At 40.7% G+C, this 21998-nt stretch overlaps 2 protein-coding genes and 2 long non-coding RNA genes across 5 annotated transcripts in view; 1 reads left to right on the top strand and 3 right to left on the bottom strand.

Moving 5' to 3' along the window:
- The window catches only part of LOC145451672 (uncharacterized), a 324257-nt gene that overhangs the window by 231554 nt on the left and 70705 nt on the right, over positions 1–21998 (bottom strand). The window lies entirely within an intron of this gene.
- LOC145451660 (uncharacterized) overlaps positions 1–21998 on the bottom strand; it is a 64433-nt gene that overhangs the window by 20196 nt on the left and 22239 nt on the right. The gene's annotated exons all lie outside the window — the stretch shown is intronic.
- Positions 4659–6005, bottom strand: LOC145451681 (uncharacterized). Its single transcript, XR_013918998.1, has 3 exons — positions 5900–6005; positions 5106–5410; positions 4659–5038 (listed from the first exon to the last, which is right to left on the bottom strand). It is a non-coding gene; the product is annotated as an uncharacterized LOC145451681 (long non-coding RNA).
- The window catches only part of LOC145451664 (uncharacterized), a 196839-nt gene continuing 187425 nt past the window's right edge, over positions 12585–21998 (top strand). The window contains exon 1 of one of the 2 annotated variants that reach the window (XM_080329881.1): positions 12585–13256. In XM_080329881.1, the coding sequence (XP_080186007.1) occupies positions 13005–13256 (252 nt within the window). In that variant the 5' untranslated portion in view covers positions 12585–13004. The remainder of the gene's footprint in view (positions 13257–21998) is intronic. The other variant, XM_080329880.1, reaches the window with a different exon arrangement.

Genomic DNA, 21998 nt, shown 5'->3' with positions numbered 1-21998 from the left:
CTACGTAAGTACAATGCTGTGCTCTCTTACATGGGCGATGGGCATAGTCACCACAAACACAAATACAACAAAAAATATCATGCTCATCAATTCCATTATATTTTGAACTATGGGCTATGCACGATACCAGACAACGCTATGTAGCAACTAAAACAGGGGTGGGCAACATTTTTGATAATCACGGCCGCATTTAGATTACTCATGTAGCCCCCGGCTGCAATCCGGTGTATAGTGGTCATAAACAAACTGGGGCCGAATATCCACGTCAAACTCACCATGTCCATTGCTGGTACACTCCGGACAAATCTATTTACTCATATCGGCTTACTATGGGCACCGAGACCGTGAATATAGTCATGTTATGAAGAGCGACAGGGAACGGAACTGTAGTGGCGCGAGGCGCGAAATTTTTTTCATGTCTATGAGTGAATTTTATAATTTAATATTAGTATAGTTTCACATATTACTATCAAATATTCATCCTTTCTCGGCCCATGTGATCAGATTCACCGGTAGAGTTTATGCAGGGGGTGTCAGCAAAAACTTAGAGAAGTTATTAATGCTGGGGTGCATCTTTGTGTAGGCCAATTCTCATTAGTCCCCTATGTTGCATGCAGTTATTTCTTGACCTCCCATTAAAATAGTCGTTATAGTGGAAATATATTGGATTCGCCAAAACGCAGGTCTACCAGAAAAATAATTCGATATGCGGAGAACACGAATAAAAATTGGTATTTCTTTATAGGTCGCATCATTTTTCTGCGCTGTTCGCATCTGTACTGTGCGACTCAGATTACAAAGGACACTGCTGTATTAAAATCCAAAATCAAGTCGCATTGAAGCGCGCGTAGCGCGAAGAAAATTTCAAAAATAATTCAAACCTCACATTAATTAGGGAGTCAATTCATAAATTTAATTTGCATAATATTGACAGCCCATAACATATCCTAATTGAATTGAGTGTCGAAGGCCGCATAATTTTTCTTCTACTGCCGCAGATTGGCCGCCCCAGGATTAAAAAAAATCGATATTGGGGTTAGTTATAGACACAGTACGATGGTAGCCTATTTGCTCGAAAACTAACTCCTCGTAAAGCATGATCTCTTGGAGATTCCGAAATCGTTTACCAAGCCTCCCGGTCTTGGCAGTGGTGGGCCATTGCACGCCAAGGCAATATACCCATTCATATCAGCAAATTATTCCTCCATATAATGATAATACCGTGCCGAACCGAAGGAATAGTGATATTGGGCACAGTAGAATGGCTTACTTTGAACAACAACAACAATATGTTTAAACTGAAATGAATTTCGGCATTTCGAAATGGTTTACTGAACGTTCTTCAAAAATTTCCCCAAATCAGGCCGCTGGCCGCAGAATATGACCTCGCGGGCTGCGTGTTGGTGACCCCTGCTTTAGTGTGCCGATAACTCTTGAAAAGAGGCACCCGAAAAGTCTTCGAGTTTAATAAATATACTGCTACAATGGATGTTGTATTGAAAGCTATATTAAACAAAAATATTTTTAAAAGGCATTTGTTTAAAACATGTTTCAATCAAAGTGTTTTAAAACTCCGTTTGTTTTAAATGCAACCCTGGTGACGTGACTATGAGTTTATGGCATACAAATACGCTACCAGCATTTTCGAAGTCCAAGTTCGAAGCTCTACCGCTAACCCTGATCACGCGGATGTAGAGTGGATAAAAGTTTTATAATAATAATATATGGAGAAATCAATATTATTGACAAAACTATTTCACCAAAATTAACAATTTTTCCTGCCTGGTGCGACTTAAAACCAGATGCACTAAACACCCCAGACATTGCTGCGTCGATCCCCCGATATGGTTGGCTGCAGAACAGCGATTTCGTAGACGGAGGAGTCTGACAAAGTGTTGTGTCTCTCCCGGTTACAACACACAACCACAGAACTTCACCGAACTAACAAAGCAGTGGTGGCAAACATACGGTCATAGCGAGCCGGATACAATTCGCCATAGACGATGTCATCCGGTCCGTGAATAGGTCTGATGCAGACCAAATGAAAAAAGCAACCCTAGTAATCACTAGAGATAAAATTAGAGAAGGTCTAGTTAAGTCCAGGGCTTTGGAGCAGCCGTAAATTTGCATTGCTCCAGCTCCGGCTCCGGAGCTTTCTTCTCTCATACATTAGCTCCGGCTCCGGAGACGCATTATTACCACTGCTCCGGCTCCAGCTCTAAATACTATCGAAGGTGTCAATCTATACCAGGGGTTGGCAACCCGCGTCCTGCGGGCCATATGTGGCCCGCGATAAGGTTTTGAGTAGCCCGCGAGTTAATTTCGAATTATATTATCGAAATTCTGTTATATTATCGAAATTGAATTGCTCAGATTGTGAACTTGCAAGGCCAACCAAAATAATAATTAGTATGGCCGCGACACTTGGGATGTTGATGACTAAAATGTCAGTTTCGACGCATTGGCAGATCCAGGGTCCAGTATTCACATTTTCAGTAAATCGTCGTACATTACAATAAACTAAAAAAATAGTACAATTTTTCTTCACGCTTCGCGTGTTTAATTGTCACGAGATTTCTTTCTCTCTAGCCCACCCCCACCTGAAAATGAAAAAAACACCTGATTTAGCCGATTGAGTCTAACTATATTAGCAATTACGAGAGAAAGTATATTCGCGTTTGCGCTCGCAGAAAGATCGTCGACGATGAAATGTACGCACAAAATGATTGTCGTATATTAGCGGAAATCTTCGATATCGATATGTCCAGATGCCGAATAGTGCTGTCCTTGCAAATTGAGCCCAGCGGGCGGTATACAGTCGACCCGCAATATACCCAAGTAATATTAATATTAACTTTGAAAATTTTACGCGCCTGGCGCGGCTAGCGGGCAACGCACTCGTTCGTCAATTTCATGCGGCCCTTTAGCCGAAAAGGTTGGCCACCTCTGGTCTATATAGATTAGTAATTTACCCGTAGGTTAGTTATCCATAGTAATCTAGAGTCCGAGCGAGATAGTGTCATGGTCCGAGCGAGATAGTGTAATGGTTATGCGTCCGGCTTCTCGAGCGGTAGGTCGTGGGTTCGATCCCCGGCCGGGTCATACCAAAGACTCGAAAAATGGTATCCGCAGCTATCATGCTAGGCGCTCAGCAATCACGGATAGCATGGAGGAGAAAAAAACGGGGGCAGACTAGATGACCTCATGGGGCCGTATCGCAACTCCGTCGCCAAAGCATCTCGATGGTGCAGGCGAGAAAGAATATCATATCTCTCTCTCTCTCAGCCGTCAGTAACATCGGATGCAGCAACGAAGACATAGGTGCCGCCGTGCCGTTTTGTGACGACATAATGAGTACTTTGTCAATGGTCGATAACATCAGTTACACTAGAACGCACTATACTCTGCGCCATTGCTGTGTACAGCATTTAAACTCTGATGCGGCGTTTTAACACTGGCATTGTACTCGTTAACATTAAGCCATACAGCTCACATCTTTAAATGTGTGATTATTATTCAACTGTAACTGTAGTAAGAGCCATATGGGCGGATATAACGACGTGATCAATAGAAATTCTATTTGTACCAACAAATGGCCAATGGTTAGACGTTCGATATTGGTGCACTCGTTACCAGTCCATCCGGTGTCAATCAAGTTTATCGGAATATAATATTTCTCCGTTGAAACGAATCGAATAATCAAATTAAACAGTGTGCCATGCACATTGCGCCATGCCCATAACGAATTAAGCTATGCAGTATGCACATTGCACATTTACAAGTTTACGAAACAGATGATTACAAATTGGAAAACGTGTATCAAATCAGTAATTTAATTGTCTCCAACAGAAAATACCAGGGGGTTTTGGGCTACTCTTCAGCCATGCTCGAAAATCCTTACTGGAGTGAATGACGATGATGCGCAGTAATGAATTCCAATTAGCATGCATAATTGCATACTCAATAAAGGCGAATTCACACATACACGGTTCGAACGGTAAATTCGCGCGTAACGCACGTATCGCAAGACTCAATTCACACATTCACGACTCGCGATTATACGCGATCACTGTACGGTAGCCGTGCGACGACCAACCTGACGTATATTCACTCTGCCGCGGTCGATCAACCACGGCTGCAAGCGGTACACCCTGATTCCATTCCAGTTTGCTATGCCTCTTTTCAACATATTGAGATATGACAGGCAAATATAAAGCCCAGGTGGTTAGTAAGGAGTACTCAGAGGTTTTGTCTACTTTTTCAATAGGTTGTGTTTTATATCAATTCCACGCAACAACATAACTAATCTACTTTTTGCACTTTGGAATATTTGCACCTATATGTAGTGTCACAGGTCAGTTTGCGATAGTCACAAAGATGCACCCTGCAATTTCAAAGTGACCGCCTCTGCTAAAACTATTCGAGCCATCAACCAAATCTACTATTTAAAACTACTTGATCACCTTTCATTTCTTCATTTCCTACACTTGAAGTAGTTTCCACATGCCTCTGAAATTGCTAATTCTACTTGAAGGCGAGTAAAACTTTACAGCAATACTAATGTATGAGTAGCAACGCTGAATATTCTGACCACCTTTGATAAATAGTCACCTATTCCTGATCATTCCAAGAAATCAAGTGTGCCTTACAACACAGAATTGAATTTTCAATCATGTTATGCAAAGAAATGATGAACAATATAATGAAATGGTTACACTTGAAAGCAACATCTGCAAATACAGAATACATACATTTGAAGAAACAAGAATAATATGCAATACAAAGGTACCAATTAAATCGATGCAGTAATAATCATAATAGACAAAACAGTATGCATGAAATAACAGTGCTAGTTTTCAACTGGTTCTTGTGATCATAAACTTGGAAAAGTTTGCATAATGTCCTTCATTATTGCAGCAGCACACACACCCTCCGTTGACTCACAACTGTGCCGCTATAAAGTTCGCAAAATGATCATATTAGTCCAGGGTGCAGAAAACTGGTCAGTGCTCTTCTGTAAAAACTTTATCATCTCACACTGAATAAGATATAATTTATATGTTACATGCATAGCGTGACAAGGCATACATCACAGCTACACCTACCTGCATCAAATGTCTGTCATCATAGTATCTTCGCTCTTCTGGTCAGTGCTCTTCTGTAAAAACTTTATCATCTCACACTGAATAAGATATAATTTATATGTTACATGGATAGCGTGACAAGGCATACATCACAGCTACACCTACCTGCATCAAATGTCTGTCATCATAGTATCTTCGCTCTTCCCTGGTGGATGTCTGCCAATTGTAGAGTTCAATGATGCGTCGTTGGTGGATGCAAGAGATGACGTAGCAGTGCTAGTTTACACATCAGCTGGTTTCACATCATTTGTCTCTGGCAGTGGTTTCTAAATCCCAATATTAAAACATTTGAATGCTTATTTTACAGCAATGCCTTTGAAATTTAATACACCATAAAGAATTTTACTTCATGCAAAGATTCACCACAATTCACAATATCTGATGTTGTCACTTCAACCAATCATTGCTTCAACTTATTCTGCTGCAGTAATCAAACTTATCAGAGTAGTGAACTTTTTCAATATCTGGCAGGTGGGCAACAGTGATACACATATGAGTATGGTCAACAAAGAAGCTAAAAATTAATACTTCATCACGACCTTTTCTCTGCGTTGGATGCGAGAAACATTTTCTGCTAGTATGACGTTCTATCTTATTCAAATGCAGCATTTCAACTAGGAGTAAATGAATATGTTTCCCCCTTTCCCAAAAATTGCTTCTCGAAGTCGACCATCGAGTTTTCCCTTGCCCCACTGAATGAAAATTACAGCAGTAATACTAAAATGAATATTAGTGATGAATGGAAATGGACATACCAGATGTTTGCAGTACATCATCAATTGATGTTGATGCAGGGTAGGCTGTCATCAACAACTGACCTGATTTTTTAGTAGTGGAAAGGATTATAGAGTACAATTTCTGTAAACAGATGTAGTGTAGTAAGATTGAAAAGACACCATTATGTAGTAAAAATGCATGCATCAATATAATATGAATATGAACTCATTTTAGTTGATAAAATGAAATAGTGTTGCAGGAATAAATTACCAGCTTCTATCAACTAACTAGGTACTCATTTGCTACATGATAATCACAACACAGGACATGGAATTCTAGGTTAAAATGTCAAATGCAAATAATCAACATCAACTACGTATATACAAGGATAACATGGTTATGAAATGACTTGTAGCAGTCCTTCAATCAGACACACACATTGAACCAGAATAAGTGAATAGCAGGCAGCCCTGTGATCACAAGCAGTGATTTATCAGGTATGCAGAAAACAGACTGCTGTAGAAACACGTGCAACTGAGTCAGCCTGATCGCAATATCGTTGCCAGACGCAAAACACTCATCGCATAGTAATATAGAATAACCACAACTGGCGAGCATACATAACAAAACGACTGATTACTACTGCAGAGTGCAGATTACTGCATGGCAGTACCATCATACCAGTGGCGGCTCGTGACAATATCGGGTGGTGGGGCAAGGGCTGCAAGCGACTTTTTATTAAGATGACGTCACAATGGCGTTTTCCAACGTAAACAAGTAACTTAATGATGGTACGGTAACATGAATTTGCCGGCAACAGTGGTTTTAACGTATGTGCCACGAGAGGTCCGCCGGTGAGCTGTGACTTGAAGTGTGGTAACTGCGTAAACGGCGTACGGAACAGAGATTCAACACGGTTCATGTTCGCACTAGACCTGGAAATGACTAGAACTCGACAGATAACGTAAGCCTAACTGGAAAGGTCAACGAGTTCGGACAGATACGCAATTGATATCTCATAGATTGGGCCTGTCATATTGAATCCAAAACATCATTCTGAAGAACTAAGAATAGCAGCCTCGGAAATTCGGTCTCGGTACTGCATAGGAGATTTTGGCCTTGAAACTGGAGACTGTAACACGACACATACGGCTTTATTACTGTGTATAGGTCTGCTGCGAAATCGCCTTTGGAAAATATATTACCGAATAAATACGTGGATGAAAGCTTTAAACTCAGTACCCTGTTACATGACATCATCGAGAAGTGGTCTCATGGCTCTTTTCGGTATGGTACACTGTCAAAATTAATGCGAACAGACCAACACCGAATTTTGCGCAAAATTTACTGAGGAATAGGCTGATCAAGTGATCAGCTGTTAGCCGCCATCGAAAACGAAATAGCTATCGCGCTTGACAGCAGGGGGTTGTGAGCAAATGGCTTGAAGGCCACAATTTCACGGTGAAGTTGACATTGGAGAATATAATATCAAAGTAAATATTTGAATGCAAACTGAGAATGATATCATCATCTAAGTTAACGTTACCGCAGATACATCGGCTTTTGCGTGAAATCCGCAATGCGTTGTATGCTAAAGTGTCAGAACGGAGCACATCTCTACCATACTCGACCTTGATAACGAAATTACTGCCCTAATCACTGAGTGTCAACCTTGAGACTTGGCACAGCGTTCGATACTAAAACCAAGACATACCGTGCAAAAGCTTATGACGGATCTAGGTAAGGAGCACCGTTAAAATCAATAGATACCAATACCGGCTTTGCGTATAATCTGTTAGCGATAAATGACGAGTCAGCTCTCACTCGAATTAGGAAACGAAATTACCACTAACACAGTTCAGTGACAAACTTAAAACTTGGTACAGCGTTCGATACTAACATTAAGACTTACCGTGCCAAATTTAATAACCGATCTCAGTATTGAACATCGTCAAAATCAATGGATACCAATACCGGCTTTTGAGTAAAATCTGTTTGCGATACATGACGGATCAGCACACACGCAACTTCGGAAACGGAATTACTACCCTAAACTTTAAGTAGAAACCCTGAAACTTGGGGCAGTGTTAAATACTACCATCACGACATGACATACCAAGTTTCAAGAGTTTTCATGGTGTGAAACACCATCAAAATCGACCTATACCAGCAAAGGTCGACTCAACGCATATCACGGTATCCGAGTTCAGATATAGATACGATTGTTACATCACACCTTAGGGGCGACAGGCATATATGCCCCGGTTGCTCGGCCATTTTACGAATAGGAGAGAGTATATCACCGTTTCCTAATTGTGCGCGGCTTTGAGAGAATAGATAGTGAAAGCTTGTTATGAGCGCTACCGGGGCAAGCCCCGGCTAGGCATTCACAAAGCGAAAACACAGAAGAGAATTCGATTTTCGCAGAGACTTCTCTATGTATGGGCATTTGCAAGCGAAAGCACAAGAAGAACGCGGGTTTCGCTGTGATCTCGGTATATATTGAGCGCTGTGCGTCTATAAATGGTTAAATTGTTATTGAACAGAATTTTAGGTGGGGCAATGCCCCAGTTGCCCTATAGGACGAGCCGCCACTGCATCATACCGGCATGCCGTCTGGTACGTATCTATCTACACATCCTACGGGTAAACTCACCTTCTCATATCACATATTTCTTCGTACAACCAATATACACCCTGAACACAACATAGTAGCACTCTCCTTTGATAATTATTCAATGCATTCATCTCGACAAGCTGCTAAATCCAGAGGAGCACACTTTCGACTGAGCTCACGGCAGCAACGATAGCCACGGAAAGTTCGTTTGATCCAACTTTCCGTACGGCAGCAAAAAAGCGAAGAAATCGACCGTGCGATAGCCGTGGCGACAGCCGCCGTGAACGAATCGTGCATGTGTGAAAATTTCCACGGCAAGTCGGCCGTACGACCGTGCGATGGAAAACCATACGGCAAAAATCGTGGCCGGCAACCATGCACGTGTGAATTAGCCTTAACACTGTCCAATTTCGCAGCCCGATTAAAGAACTATCACGAAATAACGAGTATTTGCTTATCCGATTCACAGCAGCGATGAGATGGAATTTCTTGGCCCGTGCTCGTCATATCGACATGTGCAACGGAATCACGTTTCTACCCTCTTTCCCATTTCGCGTAATACATAGTGATCATTATTTTCGAACCGTATACAATTGGCCAACAAGGTTGTGCTGATGATGAAATTGCGGGTATGCCGAATCATTCACAGGCATATTTCGCATACCGAGGTTCGGCACTAATGTATGAAAATTGAACATTAAACATACGACTGCTGTGCTGTTAAATCCCCATGAACATGGTTAGTCGGAAAAGGTAGCGCCAAAGAGGAAAAGATTCTCAATTTCGCGAAGGCCTGCTGTGGAATTATGTTAACTCAGCAGATATGGTTGTTGCATATATAATAGCATTTTATGAAATACGTCGGAGCCGGAGCTAGCCGTCAGATACCTGGCTCCAGCTCCGGCTCCGACTGAATTTTATGTAGAGATCCGGCTCCGGCTCCAGCTCCGGTAAAAATGCACGGCTCCTGGGCTCCGGCTCCGGCTTCGGCTCCAAAGCCCTGGTTAAGTCACGGCATATGTTTAAAAATCCACTCCGGTATACAAACGTTAGGCAAGGCATTGCTAGTTTAGGGTCATATTGACAAAGAATGTGCTCATATCTGTCCCAGGGTGCTTGTCGAACAGCTAGTGATCCAACAACTTTTGCTCCGATAGTGCCGACGCGAATTGTTCTACTTTAAGAGCTATATATTGGCAATTTCGAATTATTCTAAATATACAAGTTTTTGTAGCCGACGAAATTGCAAAGAAATATTTGAAGTTTTCATTACCTGAAACGTACCTCGGTAAATCTTAACATAAAAGAGACGGATGGTGATGCCCGCAAATGGCAATGCCACAAGTTGCCGAGGAATTATTTTGTACCCACAGAAAGCACCACCTTCCACTTAGTGGGATATGAAGTTATGCTTCTACAATTAGAAACTTTCATACGCAAGGTTTATCACAAGCAAAACGTGACGACAGAGTCATCAAAAGGTTTGTCGGTGACAAGAAGTCTCCAGCAGTCAAGTATACATATGCATGGTTAAGTTCTCTAAATTTCCGGAAGCTGGAACAGATGAATTTCCGTCTTCCGTAAATTCGTGGATTTAACAAAGCGTGACAATCTGCTATCTATAAAGGTGCAAGAATTATGGCTTCGATAATATTTCCACCGTGGAAGCCTGGGGCCTTCGTTTGGCCGTGTCGCAGATTACGAAACTTATAAAACAGGGGTATGAAACATACGGCCCGCAGACCGCATCCAACCGGCGGAGCAAATCTGAAAAGAATAAAAAGTGCTTGTTTCAGCCACTAAATTTGTAACAATATTAAGGTTTTTAGTAAGAAATACTTTAAATTAGATAACACGGGTGAACACAATTTTTGTAAACTTTGATCCGACAATTGATTTTGGCTAACTTTTGAGCGCTGAGTTCAAAAATGACTTTCGTTTTCTCCATCACGTCAAGTTTTTGGGTTAGGCATCCACCACATTGTCTCATAACCGACATAAAAGTATTACTTATAATATTTTGTGTTTATTGCAAAAAACGTTTCAAAAAACCCGAGCAGTCGAAGGTAAATCAATAGACTTCAAGTAAAAAATGTTACTGCTTTATTTGGTTGATTTAAACTGATATTGCTTCTGCAGGACAAAGGAAGGGCGAGTTTCAGGGTCCAAATTTGCGCTAATAACTCATAATTATGTGAGTTGTTTCGTTTGATACTCGAGAAATAGTAAGCTAACTTATGGAAGCTCAAATCTAGTCTGGTATCTTACCCCTATCGTCTTCAGATACTGGGGGACACATTCTCCTTGCCCATAGCTGACTATATCAAGGTTTTCCGGGAGATTATTTAGATATTTTAGCTTGTTTTTATGTCTGCTGTCTGTCAAAAACATATGGCAGTGGCAAATGTGAATCAGGGTTGCATGTGCAATGTGCATCCTTATTGTCTGAGTGTGCAATTGTTACTGGACCTAAGACGTTGCCATTTTGGAAAATGCCACACTTTAGGATCCTTTTTTAGCCACCAATAGACATTTGCCAGTTATTTGAGTTGTAAATCGGGATTCCCAACTCCTCCAGCAACCCATCGTAACACTATATGATGCCAATGCCAGTATCACGGCAATACACAAAGCTACCGAAAGTATAGCCCTACGATGAAAGCACCGTGTCACATGATTGTGAGATATCTTCACTCTCTTGCTTCCACCCCCGCCCGTTTGAGTACAACTGACATAGAACCTTTACAAATGGCTTGTGTTAACACGAACCAGAATCTTTCAGGGATTCGCACCATCCCTAGTCAAAACTGTTAAGTACAAACAAGTACGGTCAAAGTAGTCAGTGCTGATATACTCGAGTAGCATTAGTTGTAATACCGGTTATTTCTTCAAAATAACAAGTTGTATTTACGATCGAAGGCTTTCAAAACAACTTAAGAGTGGAAATAGAAAATTGCAGGTCAGAAAAGGACTCAAGTAAGATTACATTTGGTCGTGGATTTCACACTTTTAGCGGTTAATCGAAAGTCTCCACAGTGGAAATTGCAAGATTTACCTTCGCGAATAAAGTAAGATGACTTATCTAGACTTATCTATCACTAAACAAATATGTGCAACCTAACTCGTGGTATAGCTGAAATAAAGTCTATGTGAGGTGAAACAGTAGCGTGTCCCTTTCAAAATCTTAAAATTTAAGTCAAACAATGCCTGCTGATAATCAGAGATTTATCAGTCCAATATAATAATATTCCGACAAGCGCGGCACAGCGTCTTATTTATGGGTCTACATTGGACAAATCCAATACACCCTGTTCGATACGAAGTTTGTGTAATTTTTAAAACAAAGTTGCTGTCACTCCTACAACCGTAATCAATCGCTAATCAACCGCATCCGACATTGATGTTGTTTATGGAATTCATGATATTTCTCGACTACAATTATCATTTACTCTAAGCTGATATTCTTTATGTTGATTCCGTATCTGCCGAGGTGTACCACGGCCCATTTCTGGACTTTTTTAGGACGCCAAATACACGGTTCAAATGGCGAGGAGGAACCAAGATTAACCTTCATCCCATCGGATGGGATTTTGGAGTCGACCTGGCACGCCTTGAAATTAGGGATTGGACAAATCGTTGATTGATAAGAGAGAATAGCAGACACGGCAACGCCTGCATGACAAATGACGATACGGTATTCATATCCACATGACTTCTTGATCATTGGAAAGCAATGTACTTACTTCGAAGCGACAGTCCTATTTACGAATTCAAATTGCAAGCATAGCCATCCACTTAACCGATCGTGATGTAGCTTTTGCTGGTACTGCCGTTAAAATGCAGACTTGTGGCGCAATGCATGTTACCGCAGAGGAATTTGAGAATTATTAGTAAAGTTAGTAAATGATATCAGTTTAGAATTTTTATCATTATTATCTTGGTTTTGGGGAAGTGATTGAATAATGCGAGGCTGTCAGTAGAGCAATTCAGGCTGGCAACCATCGCGCGTGTTTGCACGGATTGCTTTGAAAGTGGTTTAATTGTAATAAATGTAGGAATAATATAGGCTACGGTAGATTCGCACTGTTACTCTTGTCTGAAGTAGGCCTAGTTGATTTTGATTCAAAATTTACATGCTACTTTCTTAAAATTTCGAAAAATATCATTTGGTTTTCACGGAATCAGACGTTGTAAAATATTGCTGAAATAGGATCCCGACCAACGTGTCGCTTGCTCAATGCTCAATGCTCAACTGCCGTTTTATGATTATGCGCCTGTGTGACAATGCAATTTTCCAATCGTCATTGTCCTCCTAATCACATGCGAGATATGAACTCCTTTGGAATTGATGTTCACGTTTCCAAATGGGAATTACAATCATATAGCCATCGACATTGTGATTGTTAGATACCGTGCTGGCAGTGCTGCTAATATATAGTCTTGTGAGACGAGACGAGATACTGACGCAGACGAGATACTAACGCAGTAGAGTTATTCAAAAGTCCTTGTTTTCAGAAAGAGCCGCCATGAAAGTAATCATAGCAAGCTCGTCTAAATGTGGAACCAAGACACTTCGTAAATGCTTCGAAATATTGGGGTACAGTGTAGCCGATTTTGACCATCATGCCTACAATCACTACAATGAATGGAAGAATATATTCGAGTACGTAAGCCGCCGAGAACAATTACACGAAATGTACAGAGACATCGATGTTGTCACCGGAGCCCCTGCGTTTTATTATTGGGAAGAAATAGCCGAGGCATTCCCTAACGCAAAGGTATGTGATTTGTATAAAGCAGTACGTATCAGACATGGGGTGATTACTTCATGAATGTAATCGATTGCGATTACGATTACTTCAGAATCACGCGATTACGATTACGATTACGATTACAGCAAAATAAGGAAGTAGTCGATTACGATTACGATTACATTGGAAAAGTAATCACGATTACTCACGATTACATTTGTTTTGCTTCTTAGGACTATAATATTAAAGGATATATTGGAAGACAATACAAGGATTGCGATGACAGGGCTTAATGAAATATCAAGTCTCTTCATTCATCATGCGTCATTTGCTTATTATGTCATAATATACCAATTGCCCAACTTTATTGGGATGATTTATCGCACCCAGCGATTTGCATTATGGCCAGGTCTCTACCTGGCGCACCCAAAATTCCCTAATAGGGCGGGGAGCGTGCTCGAAGGGGACTCAAACATAACATAAATTATACATAAATTATAGAGTATTTTCGAGAATTTAATTAATTCTTGAAAATGTTCTTCGAGCTTCGTGATTCAAGTGTCTCCTGTACAGGGGTCGCCAACGCGGACCAAATGAGTCGCCCGCGGTCGCTGTAGCAAATATTCAAATGCAAGATTGGAAAGTTGAAGCTGGTTTCATATGAGCAGCAGTTGAACATGGTTCGGCCGACCCCAAGGAATATACGAACGCAGTCGCTCGGGGCATTGCTCGTCTTCGCCCACGCGGCGGCTTAATATTCCCGAGTCTCGACGCGGAGATTAGTGCTTAGGCGCGCACTGCAGCAATGCAACTGAGCCCGGAGGAGCTGGTGTGATTCCCGGCGAGTGAGCGTTTTTTGTTCTTGGTAAGGGGCGGAAACCCCGCCCAGTGCTCTGATTGTCTTACTATAAGTGAATAAATCCAACTGAGCACGGACCAACGGCGGGAGTAAGAGGTAACCCGTCGGTCGTCGCAATAATCAGTACACACTACACAAGATGTAGTTTTTTGTTTCAAAACGGTTGGTGACCCCTGCTCCGGTAGATAGCTGGGTTTGAAATGCATACCTCTCCCCCTAGAGAAAAAACATGCATATGCTATTTTATGGGAACAGGCATTTCAGAGCCGGTCATCACCGCGCCATGATCCCACAACACCCCAAAAGACATATGCAGTTTCAGCCAACACGCAACTCCACGGGATGTGATACCAAAGAAATACCTTGGCCGAAACCTAGGGTATTCGTCCATTGTCAATAGCCGCGCTGGGTGGGCCTGACTAATAATAGTCCTGTCCTTTCAATCTGAGCCCGCAATGCAAATGCCACCCAGTGCATCCACATAGGAATAAAGCCATGACAACTTGCGTCTGCGTCTCACGAAAGATATTCTTTTGGTCTGCTGCGTTTGGGCAAGTACAATATCTTTTGATTAATCAACTGACTGGAGGTCACGAATTAACAACCTACAATAAGGTAATTATAACAACATACCAGCTGCTATAATTATGAATTACGTGCCCCAGCTCTACAAATAAATCTGACACTCGGGGCTGAGAGAGGTTAAAAACGAATAGTCATCTAATGCAATGACCAATATTATTAACGAAATTCAGTTTTGAAAGTTGACCAACGGTTGGACTGGGGGACGAATTGCTGTTGGTTCTGATTCTAGCTATATCCCACGCTAATATGTCAGGCTATATAAACGGATGGTTTTGGCGGCAGGTCCAAATGCTGAGTAACGAACTGTGAAATAACGATTGGCGCCCGTTTCAAGTAGTTATATGAGAATAAGATATAGTGAACATAAAAATTCTGCATTCAACTTAATACAGATACTGCGAGCTGCTGTTACGAGAAACGGCTAAGCACGGCTCGGTTATGATATATATCAGCAGCTGTTTATTTGTAATTATTCGTTTTGGAAATGGCAATGTTTTATTTGACGAGTACAAAATTCCGAATTTTTGTCAGCGGTACGTGTGTACGTAGGCCTACTGCTCGCCAAGCAGAAACGATGAAACTGCGTTTAACTAAGCACAACCAAACATCAATACATAAGTTCCTATTTGAAACTATAGGCAGAGTGGTGATCAATATCCTGCTGCGAGGTGGGGGCTTCTGTAGTGTATTGATAACCTGATATACCCCACGGGGGTGTTCTTACAATCATACTACAATTTCTCCATCGCATGTATGTCTACTATGTGTAGACTGTAGATACTTCTTACGCAATGACGAGCGGAGCTAATACTTCTTACGTAACAATGAGTAGTGGCGCTTGAAAATCAGACGTTTGTGCTATCGCTAACGTGGTCTCATTCTTGTTCACGAATATTCAGTTAATGTCATAGTCCTTGTACAAATAAAAAGTAATCGTTCTTTCACAAAGAAATCGATCAGATATGGGAAGTAGTCGATTACGATTACGATTACTTCGGATGTTTTTCGAATGTAATCGATTGCGATTACGATTACTTCAGAATGTTGTAATCGTCGTAATCGATTACGATTACTAATCGCGATTACCCCATGTCTGGTATACACTATACAAAATCCGGAGTGTCAAAGTCTTTAGCCTAGCTGAATAGTGTAGTTTTCTAACTACTTTACAAATTCATACGGTTTTTCTTGGTGCGTTCCAGGATAAATGCAATTCTCGCGCTTTTTTATTTTTATTTTTTCAATAAATTTGGAGCTACTGTATATTATTTATCGCCTATATTTAAATTCGGTGTGCTAATGTGTTGAGGTTGAAGCTAAAACATCCTATTTCATGCGGCCAAGAAGACTAGCACCGCGTAGCCGAATTTAGCATACCAAAAAATATCTACTTTACAAAATTTTCATTTCGTTATGTACATTAGAGTCGTGTTCATGCGACGAATTTGTCCGACTTACTTCCATGAATTACAAGCTACATAATACAACTAGTTAACACGCGTTGATGTATCGTTCCTCATTTGTATGCATAGCCTACGCGAAATTGGTTACCGAATTTTTCGATTATTTTATATTCCGAATTTTATTTAAAACTGAAACTGTTAAGTACTACTAAAAGTGTTATAAAATGAGAAAAAGTGTACAAGTAGAATTAATATTATGTCATGAATAAGTAGTTTACAAATTCATACGATTTTTCTTGTTGCGTTCCGGGATAAAATGTAATTTTTTGCTCTTTTTTTCTTATTTTTTATTAAAATTAGTATTCATTTTACAAAAAACGTCGTGTTTTGACTTTTGAAAATGGAAAATGCGTGAGCTGGATTAACTTTTTACGTAGTTTGAAATCGCTACTTCTATACATTAATTCAAAGTATTTGTCAGTCATCGCAGCACCGCTCATATTGCGCGCCATCTATTTATTTCACGGATAACGAATTACTCCTGCTTTCCTAGGGTTTGCCTACTAATAGTACTTAGTTTAGATTAATAAAAGTATAGTGATTGAAAATAGATCACTGGATTATAGTTTACAGAAAACTCCACAATTCTATGTGACGTCCTTGCATGCCAACAACCTTCGAACTATTCGCCACCTCATAAACACTTGAGTAGGCCTACATTTGATGCGTGTGGGGAAAACCTAGTTAAATTTTCATATGCATTTAGTTTCCAGCTCTGAAAGCAAGCTTGGTCCATGATCAATAGCAACTTTTGCGTAAACACCGTTCTATTTCACTTCATACCTATACAATGTAGATAGTCTATTCGAATAATTCGATGTATAAATGAACTTTCCTCTGCATGATCATTAGGGCTTCTATTTTTTGTTGCAGGGCAACTTTGACTTAAATGACTCGCCTCCGGCGTTTATTGACCGTATTACCCGTATTCTCGTCATGCAACAATTATGCATGTATTAGTATGAAGCTCAGATGCAGCAAAGTGTGTAAGACTGGCTGTATAAATGGCGCGAAGCAGCGACTCTAATTTCCCGGCTTACAGCAAACAACGACGCTGAAATTCTACTTCAGACGCAGCAAAGTGTGTGAGACTGCCTGTAAAAATTGCGCGAAGGTACATTTCTCGGCTTATAACAAATAACGACGCTGAAATTCTACTTCAGATGCAGAAAAGTTAATGCGTTTGGCTATATAAATTGCGCGAAGGTGCATTTCTCGGCTTATAGCGAATAACGACACTGAAATTCTACTTCAGATACAGCAAATGCGGCAAAGTCTGCGCGAATAGCTGCATAAATTGCGAAAAGGTGCGACTCTAATTTTTAGGCTTTATTGCAAATACCGATGCTGGAATTGTACTTATGCCACATAGAACTCGAACACTATCGATGAAATTCACATAGTTTCACATAGTTCACGTAGTTGATCGTGCGAAATGTACGTATAATTTTAATATATAACAATAAAACCGCGAATGTAAAATAAATGTTTGGAAGTAGGAATAGGCGAAATCCCATTTTATATTAATTATTTACAGTCTTCGCGAACATACATAGTCCGAAACATACAAAAATTATTTCTCGAAAGTTAACGCACTAATATTATCAAGTCGCATTAGTCCTAAATACACATAATAGAATATCCGAGAAAAGTATCAACTAAAGTATAATGAATGTTGTTTATTTATCGGAAGCAAGCTATTAACATCATCGCGCGAAATGTATGTAGAATTTTAATATATCACCATAAAAACCGCGCCTCATTCAACGTTGATGAGTGTTTTGACGTGGCAATCATAAGTCGTAAAATGGGGAGACTGCAGAAACCGTAACTTGTACACATAAAATCAAGTTTAAAAAATATGGACAGATGACATTAGTCCTAAATCCACATAACAGAATATCTGAGAAAAGTATCAAGATGCGGCAATCAATGCAGTGATGATATAGCAATGGATGGATGATGCGGCACTATAGGCGTGGCGCTTGATGATGTGGCACAGATGACGTAGCAGATGAATGTACCCTTAGGGTATGAAAATGGGCGTGGCAATTAGGATGACGTGGCGTTCTCTGATTGGCCGGCGTATAACGATACCCATAACACTACTGGCCGGCCACGAAACTTCCTTGGCCGGCCACGGACAATTCGTTTTCATGGCCCGCCATGAATGAATTTCATGGCTGGCCACAACGAAATTTCATGGCCGCCCGTAATATACCAACTTAATATTGAATATCAGTACTGTCCATGACCCAATCGTGGTCATATGTATGATCAAGTATGTTCTATTATGGGCGTACAGTCAATAGAACTAGGTGAGCTAAGTTTATTAGTATTTTCACCCGAAATACCAGAAGCATAGCGATAAAATGAAACGATAGAAGTCGAAACGAACTGGCAGAGTCTCTATAATATCAATTAAAAACACACAAAATGATGTAAGGAATACAAAGGGGAAATGCATACTAAATGAAACAGGGAAATAATGGTATAAAAAGCTAGAAGCAATGAAGACTGTATCAAAACTGGTAACTGGTAAGTGTTGATTTGGATGTTTTTATTATATAGAAATAGACTTGAATATTCGGCTGACACTCGTTAGCAACTATATAGTATTGGAAAGAACAATGTACACCAAACATATGTCCGTAAATCTCTTTAAGTTTCCCAAAAGCTGTGAAATTCACATGACATTCTGTGGCAAGTCACCGGAGCTCGCTGTGGCCGGATCTTCCCTCGTTCTGATATTAATATTCTACGGTAAGATGTGCATTGTGCAGTTGCAAATTATTGTATTGTTGGTTATATTTTGTAAATATGCATACCTGCGATTTAAATAAAATGAGGCTGATATTATCCTTCATTTTCAACCATGTTTATCGTTTATGATAAGTCTGCAATGCGAGATTATAGGCTAAATATATATTTGACCATGCAGTTTAAGGATGTGGGGGCAGTTTATAATCTTTCGTGAATTTCCCTGATTAATTTATGAATAATACAATACTGTACTGGAAATTTGTCTTAATTCGGTGCAGATTTGTTCGATTTAGGCCTAAGTAGACTCGACTATAACTCCTAGAATGCATAAGTGTTTCATCGAGATAGTTGATCGGTCAATATTCGGTCATTTTAACTGTCTTTTCGTTCTCAGTACTAAATCCCGAAATAGTAGTACCCGAACGAAATAATCAGGGAATCAAAGAACCAAGAATGTGTGGAATATACTCTTTAAGTTCCAGAAAAGCTGTGAAATCCACATAACATTCTGTGACCGGCCAGAGAGCAGCTCGTGGCCGGTACTTACTCCGATCTGATATATCTTTCCAACGGTATAGATAGGATATGAAGTTGCAATCAATTCAATAGTTTGTTATCTTTCGTATAGCTAAATAGCTGTGAATTGAATAATGCCCGGCTGATACAATCCTTCTTTTCAATATCAGGTCTATGATAAATCCGCGATATACGCTTGTATAGATATTTGATTATCGTACCGCTATGCATACCACATTCGCTATCCTTAACATCAATAGAGCTTACACTCATTGCTGGACGATGAGAATTGTGTCGATAAATCTATGAATATTTCCATGCTGTAGCAGCACTTGAACTTGACACACTGCAGTTTTGGTGCATATGTGAAAAAAGACAACGATGTAGCATAACCTACCGGTACTATTGGTAAAATGTGGGGCTTTGTTCCTAAAAATTCGATTTTGATCACGTTTCCGATCCCATATAATTCGTATATATCCATCTAAGTGCCGTTCTTCCAGGTTGAAACAAATCATATACGAATGAAATGGATGCCGCAGTCACCATCGATGCCGTGTATTGTATACTAGAGGATACTTGATTACTTTGGTGCAAGGATCGGTTTATATCGCATGTCATTGTTAGATCAAGCTGCTAACCGGTGAGGTGGGCATAAAGACGTATATGTGCCTACTAATCAAATTACTGTTATAATAATAGATGACTCCAGATAATTTGTGTCATTTAATGCAGCACCATCGATGGATCAAAATGCCTATGCCAAGCCTGCGTATTGACCAACACTCATGATATATTTGTGGTTGATGAACGATTGGAACTTGTCTGTGTCATCAAGATTGTTCTGAACATCGATTGGGGGAAACATTTCACAACATCTGAATGCGGTGCAAATACTTATCGCCGTGTAAAGTACATCTGATATCTCGTGCCGCTGGGTGTTTTCTGTGAAAATTATGTATTCGACACATTGCGTTTAACTGAATGTAATTTATAATCATATCATAATCTTATCTTCAATAACTTTCGATTTTGTGAAATTGGTAACGGAATAAACGAACTTTTCGAAGCAAAATATGACAGTTTCTTTATGTAGAAAAGGAAGGAGAGGCAGGGAGTCAGACTGTCTACGTTTGCATCACTTATGGGCTTGGGCGATGGAGATACGAAGGAACCGCAAGGCTATCGAGTCTGCACCACGGTTTCTTCGCTCCACGCAATCCCAGTGCGTTGAGTGCCTGCTGGTGTGGAAGGCGTAGACACCAGTTTTAATATAAAGGGGTTTATCTGACCGAGCAATAAAATGCACTTCCTAACATTACTCTATCAATTATCTAGTAATTAAGTTGACGGAACACATGTTGCGGTGTTACTTTACAGAGCACCGCCCCAGAGTAATTTTTCAATAGTCGAGGGAATTAAATTCATTTCTACAGCGAACACAGAAGGTAAACGTGTGTAAAGCCGTGACCATTTTGAACCCATCCCCGAACTACTCAATAAAGTGGTAATGTAACTTAATTACGTGCAATCAGTGGTGGCCCTACGATTGGGGGGCCCTGGGCGAGACTTCCGGGGGGGGTGGGCTATAAGTATGTAATCGCAGCTTCTGGGGGGGCTTCGCCCACCAACTTAAAAGGCATGCAAACTTGCAAAGACTTGATGATTCTCGTGATATGGGATTTTTACTCATCTTAACGCAATCATCTTCTTGATTGGTACAAGGATTTCCCCGTCTTTCCGCTACAAACCCCTGAAAAAAGCGCTAAAACCAAAGAGGGGGCCCCTTCGACCAGGGGGGCCCCGGGCGACCGCCCACCTCGCCCACCCCAAAAGCCACCACTGCGTGCAATGTTAGTGGAAGTCGTCTACAAACCAATCCGCCAGCAAGTTCGTAGTGCAAATGGAGAAGATCTACTTGATAGTATAGTCACATTGGACGCAAAGGGAGGATTTTGATACGACTAGATGCGCTACAATCACGAAATTCACTGTGGCCGGCCACGAGACAACGCTTTTTCATGGCCGGCCGCGAGATATACGTGGCCGGCCACAGAAAAATCTGTGACCAGTAAGTGGCCACGGGAAAGCTGAGACCCATACTGACGAAAATTGCGATAATGCATTACCCAAAATCACACAATTGCACGGGTACATATAGTGTCATTATATACATAACCTAATAACTATAGCTATTTCATGCATATATGCACTGCGATGCATTTTTTGCTTGCGAAATGCGTACCTCCTAGTCGCTACAATTCGATTGAAGCATTTTAAAAACATAACATAACATAACATTGTTGGGTTATATCTTTTATCTGAACAGTCACACACAATGTACAATGCGATAAGACACAATGCGATGTCATGAACAGATAGGAGGATGTCGAACGACACGCATCCGTAGCGATCCTTTTCTCTAACATCCACCTCAGCCTAGAGTGCCCGATGTCACAGTTCTTTTCGATGTTGATTTTTTTGAAGCCACGGCCCTTTCTTTCCATTTCTTGTGAGTGCTTTCTTTCGTCGGGTCTATTACTGGGCTTTTATTGTCGGTGTAAGAACGGCAACGACGGGGGA

The sequence above is a fragment of the Botryllus schlosseri genome, chromosome 12, assembly GCF_051294905.1.
Source record: "Botryllus schlosseri isolate E-star chromosome 12, Bs_hap1, whole genome shotgun sequence".
In the NCBI taxonomy this organism is placed as follows: domain Eukaryota; kingdom Metazoa; phylum Chordata; class Ascidiacea; order Stolidobranchia; family Styelidae; genus Botryllus; species Botryllus schlosseri.
Note: the sequence above shows the minus strand (reverse complement) of the source record. Positions and strands in the feature narration are given on the sequence as shown.